Source organism: Magnolia sinica, chromosome 5 (genome assembly GCF_029962835.1).
Source record: "Magnolia sinica isolate HGM2019 chromosome 5, MsV1, whole genome shotgun sequence".
NCBI classification, from domain to species: domain Eukaryota; kingdom Viridiplantae; phylum Streptophyta; class Magnoliopsida; order Magnoliales; family Magnoliaceae; genus Magnolia; species Magnolia sinica.
The window spans coordinates 2988875-2994506 of NC_080577.1; the positions used below are offsets into that span (position 1 = coordinate 2988875).

General features: G+C 42.9%; 1 protein-coding gene across 1 annotated transcript; it reads right to left on the reverse strand.

Moving 5' to 3' along the window:
• Nucleotides 1-844: 844 nt before the first annotated feature.
• Nucleotides 845-4663, reverse strand: LOC131245131 (abscisic acid receptor PYL8). The gene is made up of 3 exons (XM_058244371.1): nt 4295-4663; nt 3462-3677; nt 845-1619 (listed from the first exon to the last, which is right to left on the reverse strand). Exons 1-3 carry the CDS (start codon nt 4451-4453, stop codon nt 1401-1403), a joined length of 594 nt encoding a protein of 197 aa, XP_058100354.1. The 5' UTR covers nt 4454-4663; the 3' UTR covers nt 845-1400.
• Between the last annotated feature and the right edge of the window lie 969 nt (nt 4664-5632).

Sequence of the window (5632 nt, forward strand, 5' to 3'; positions counted from 1 at the left end):
CACCAACTCACTATAGGACCCAAAAAAAAAAAAAAAACACGCACACACAAGGTAGAAACAAAAATCAAGTGTGGTAGATGGAAACACCCACAGCTGAAACCTTCAGGGACCCACCACGATGTCTCTATGACATCCACTCCATCCATCAGTTTCGCAAGCTACCATATGGTAGGAGGTGAGCCAAAAACTAGGCAGATCCAAAACTCATATAGGCCACACCACGGGAAAGAGGTGGGGGATGGAAATGCCCATGATATCTTCATGGGCCCCACCATCATCTATATGTTTCATCAAACCTGTTCATAAGGTGATGCCGACAAGGATGAAAGGAAAATACAAATATCAACCTCATTTGAAACTGGAGGATCCCAAAAAATTTCAATGATATGCGTTTAATTCCACTGTTCTACAATATGTGGCTTTACCTGAGTTTTGAATCTGCCTAGTTTGGAGCTCATGTCCTACTATGAGCTTAGGAAACTAATGGACAGAGAGGATGTGACAAGGACATTGCAGTGAGCCCCACCAAACTTTAGCTTATCCGAGCTCAAGTCAGGGAGGTGCAATTGGAGTAAAACAATGGAAACTATGTTCAAAAGGGACAAAACTATCTTTTAGGCTGCTAATGGCCCTTCTCATTCATTAATTGTCTGTTGGTCAAAGTAGCTGCTTTTTTCGACTGTATGCTTAAAAGGCGAGCGTTTATTTAGAAAAACTTCAAAAGCGGTGTTTTGTATATGTACTATATGATAGGCAGTCATATGGAAAAATCCCCAATAATAATAATAACAATACTGAAAGTGGTAATGATAGTAGTAAATATGTATATATACAAAAGCCTCCATGAAAGCAACAACCTCTTTCTATATATATCTCTGCAACTCACAGCTACAGTCACCCCTCCCATTAAAAGCCATCATCATCATATAAAAACACAAACATAGGTTGTGTCAGTGGCGGGTGCAGAGATATTTACAAACCCTAGATATGAAGGCAAATGACATAACCCACCAACAAAAGCCAAAACCCATGAAGAACGTAGAAAAGGAAAAAAATAACAGAGCGCCTACTCATCCTTTTTTTTTTTTTTTTTTTTTCTGGGAATTTCTTTTCTCATTTTCATGGATAGGTTTTGGAGTGCTGTGGAAGAAGATATGTGGTTCTTGATCCCTACTAAGACACAGGAAATCCCATCGTCGTCATTTCTAAGGAAACGGAAAACAAACAAAAGCAGATATGAGAGAGAGAGAGAGAGAGAGAGAGAGAGAGAGAGTTGGGGGCTCCAGAAGACGGAAAAAGAGCTAATACCAGTCTGTCTCCAAAGCTTCCGAGATCCGAAAGCCTCGGAAGCTTCATCCATGGCGATCGGAGCCTATACACTATTCTACCCCCCTCCAGTCTCAGTATCGGTCGATGGGCTCGGTCCGGTCCTGCACTGCCAGCCGCTCTGACACGTCCGCCAGTGACTTAAGGTTGCACTTTATTAGGGCCTCCACAAAGTAGCATGTCTCATCCTGGGTGTTCCCGTCAGGCACGTCCACCACGAATGATTCGATCACCAGCGTCCCAGGTCTCCCGTCGATGATCTCTGGATGGAGAGTAATGACGGACGAGTAGTTCTGAAGAAACAAGTGAAAGATCTCAGCTGATTTGGAAGATTTTAGAACAAAAGCTATCCATAGCAAAATAAGACCTGAGCCAGATATGACTGTAACCAAAAATTTTCATGTGGGATTGATCCTTGAGACCTTGTGCCTATGAGCAAGCGTGGCAATAATGAAGCAATGGGAATTTATATATATAGAAAAAAAAAAAAAGCAATGGGAATTTGTATTTATAGAAAAAATTCTAGTACTCTACAGATGTGGAATGTCTAACATCAAAACTTGTAGGTGCAAATCCAAGTTATTTGAAGCTTAGAATAGACAAAGTGCAACTTCATTTGATGTTGGCATTCTGTAAAACATGGGAAAAAAGACAAGCAGTTGAACCAATCAGTTCCAGATGGATTGTGTTGTCATAATCAGTCAAACTTGAAATGGTTCTGTGAGAGAAGTTCCGATTTGGATTCTATGCGTTTGAGGTCAAATGAAGGTGAATTTTGTAACATGAAGTCATGAAGATAGAACTCAAAGACATTAAAAGTAAATTCTGGGTCAACTAATTAGATGTTTGATGAACCAAAACCCTGAAGCAAAAAGAGAGAAGTTCATATCAGAATCAACAACTGTGGCTCAATCTTTTTCCATAAATCCAACCCACCAAAAATGGGTTTCATGAATTATTCTCAATAGATGCCAGAGTGGAGTCGGCGCCCATCAGAACTTGTACAGATGGCTGAGATTGTGCCCACGACTGTGGCCCACCTGTTTATCCAACAGACCTGTTTTTTAGGGAAGGCTATTTCTCATTGATAACGTGTCCTGTGGACAGACTGGACCTCACATTCGTGGCACACAATCACACTTGGGTGGGACTGTGGGAGTTGGTAAATCGCAGACCCCCAAATCTTTTTTTTTTTTTGGAAAAGGGGAGGGCAGGTGCAGCTTGACGGTTGTGCCAGTGTGGTGCAGACTTAAAAATTAAATGGTTTTGAAGAGGCATCCGAAGGTGCTTGGGCTCTAAAAAGAATTTGGTTAGTTTAGGGACCATACAAGATTTTAAAAAAATGCCAGCTAAATTAACTGCAGAAAATTCAGAAGAGATATGGGAAGGACAGGAACCCCACTTGGACGCACGAACAGCAGCAGGGCATAATATGCAAGAATCAGGTGGTCCATCACGTGACCCCATGTGTATGTGCCGTGGCCCAAAAAATCAGGACGAAATGCTCATTATGCCAGCCTCAATTGTACATTGAATGTTTCTTAGCCAGACATTTTCCTGCAAATGGGTGGTCCACCTGATGGACTGGTGTGATTTTTGGTCAGGGGAATACACAAAGGGGTCACTTGATTGACGGTCTGGAATTCACATGCCTGCTCACTGACACAATGCCTGTGAGAAACCTTAGCAGGGCTCTGTGAGGAGTAGGCTTATTGCAGCAAACGGCAGTTGATTTCTGTTGAGACAGGAACAGTTGGAAAAGATGCAACCAAATGACATTTTCCAGATTAATTAAAAAAAAAATAAAAGACGCAACATTTCATCTGTGAAATTTGCTCATTTTTTTGACAGAAGAATATAAACTACCACAAGCGTCATCTGGGTGGGCCAAGATGTAAATGTAGCTAAGCAGGATTTGCAATATGGATAAAAGGTCAAAAATAAATTTGTGCCTTAAATCAAAATCCAAGAAAATATGAAATTCCTATCTATTGATCTAGATATAAGCCTTTGACAAATTCAATCTTATTTTCAAGTGCAATCTAAACTAAAATCTAGCAATACCCATGCAAGCAAAAAACAGAAAGGCAGGGGAGAAAAAAGAAAAGAAGATGGGAGGAAGAAAAATCTCAGACCCTAAGCCTGTGATCGCCGCCAACAATCCTGACGCTGAGGATATGCTCGTTGTCATCGAGAAGCTCCAACCGTTCAGTGCTGGTCGTGGCCGGGAGGCCAGACTTGACATTCACTTCTCTGACACTCCCAATCTCGAGATCCCCCTGCACGACACATCTGCTCACAAAGGGCTTATATTTCTGTGGCTGATCAAATCTCCTCACCAGAGACCAAACCTGATAAATAGAGCGAAGAAAGAAGAAAAATTCACCACAAAAGAAGAAAGAAAAACATAAACATCAATAACAGATACAAATTGCCGAAAAAGAAAAAATCGAAGGAAAAATCCTATCAATTCCAATGCAACCGATCGAAAAACGAATCAAATAGAAACCCTATTTAACATCGAAATCCAGCAATTCATCCAAACCGACCGATCTCATCCACATCCAAATAATCGCAAAGCAGATCATCATCTTCAAAATACTCTCAACCAACAACAAGATTCAAATCACAATTTCATCAAATCACCAAACAAAATCACAAAGGAAAAAAATTCCTCCAGATCTTTTCACGTTAGCAAAACCTAGTTCACACATCAAAGATCGAAAAACTCCACCAATCTCATCACAAACCTCCTCAATCAACTCCAGAAAAAAATCACAAAAAATCCAGATAACACAACCTCCATAGAACGCAAAACCAAAAACACTACAGATCGAGCAGAAAGCCCTCCAGATCTGATACAAAAACCACGATCTAACATCCAAAGGCGAAACGAAACCCGATAAAATCAGGATCCGGAATCCGATCTGAGAGAGAGAGAATGAGAGAGAGAGATAGATGGTCTTACGAGATGGACGGGAGCTTTGATATGCTTCACGAGAGTGGAGCTGCACTGATTTTCTCGGGGCTGGTGCTGGTGATGCCTGCTTATATACTCGTCCTCCATCCTGCTACCATTTGCACTCATGGCGTAGTACAATCCCCACCACCTCTCTTCTCCTACCATCCAAACCCTAATCCCGCTTTTCTTCAAAACCACCTCACTGCGAATACCGCTATCCAAGAAAACCGCCTTTCGATCGCCCCTTCCCTTCCCTGTAGAAAAGCCTCGGAACGGAATCGCTCTCTCACCGCCTGGAATTATAAAACGGGGGAAGTGAAATCCGCTTTTTCCCCTTTCCCCTCTCTCTCTCCTCTCATGCTCCTCTCGCCATTCCTCCTCCTCCGTATTATCTCCGGCAGACCTACGGAAATGGCCTCGTTTTTGCGGGAATCTACGGAAATGCCATCCTTCGTCGGTTTGCGGGGCTGGGGCGTTTATTTATGTTACCGAAAATACCCTCTGGTCAAACGCTGATTTACTGCTTCTTTTGCCTATTCTGCGCTTCGCGACAGCGGCGGGTTACTCCGCTTCGGTGGGCGTTTTGGTTATTTTTGATGGAGTAGTTGTAGTCGTTGGTATCGTTGTCGGCACGCGATTTCTCCGCTGGATTTGGATATCGGGAGAAAATGAACTGACCTGTTTGTCGGAAAGGGAGGGATTTAGTGCATTTGTGACCTGTCATCCTATGATCCATACCGTTGAGATTATTCTAACCAGTTCTGTTGGGGTATAGACCGACCATTTTACGGATTGGATGGTTAGATACCTGTCCAAGATGGCTTGGATGGTGTCTCAATGCAACCGTTGATTCTGTACAAAATCTCCTCACCGCAAAACATTCAGACGAGAAGCGTCGGTCCTCAGTCCTAACTCCTAATCCACAAGGGTCTCAAAATAGTGTTTTTAGGCTACCATTCCGTGCAATTGGGCCCCACGGTACAACGCAGCCGTTCTATACTTCTGGGCCGCATGGTTCACTGATCAAGATGTTGATATTTGTGGGGTCCACTGCGCATCAAAACTCACCCAGGTTGGAAGTTTAAAGCCATCCAATCTTTCGCCCTTCTCAAACGAAGGGTTAGGATCCGTCAAGTTGGTGATCTATAAGCATCCTACTCTATGTGGAGGCGATCAGATCAACGGTCTGGATCACCATGTGTTCGAGCTGTGTTGAGCGAACCCGTGATGTGCAATCGTAATCCAGACTGTCCGTTAGATGCACCCCCATGTTGGGCCTAAATTAAAAAAATTCAAGCTGGTTCATGCTTCAGGTGGGCCACATCAAAGGGAAAAGTGAGAGAC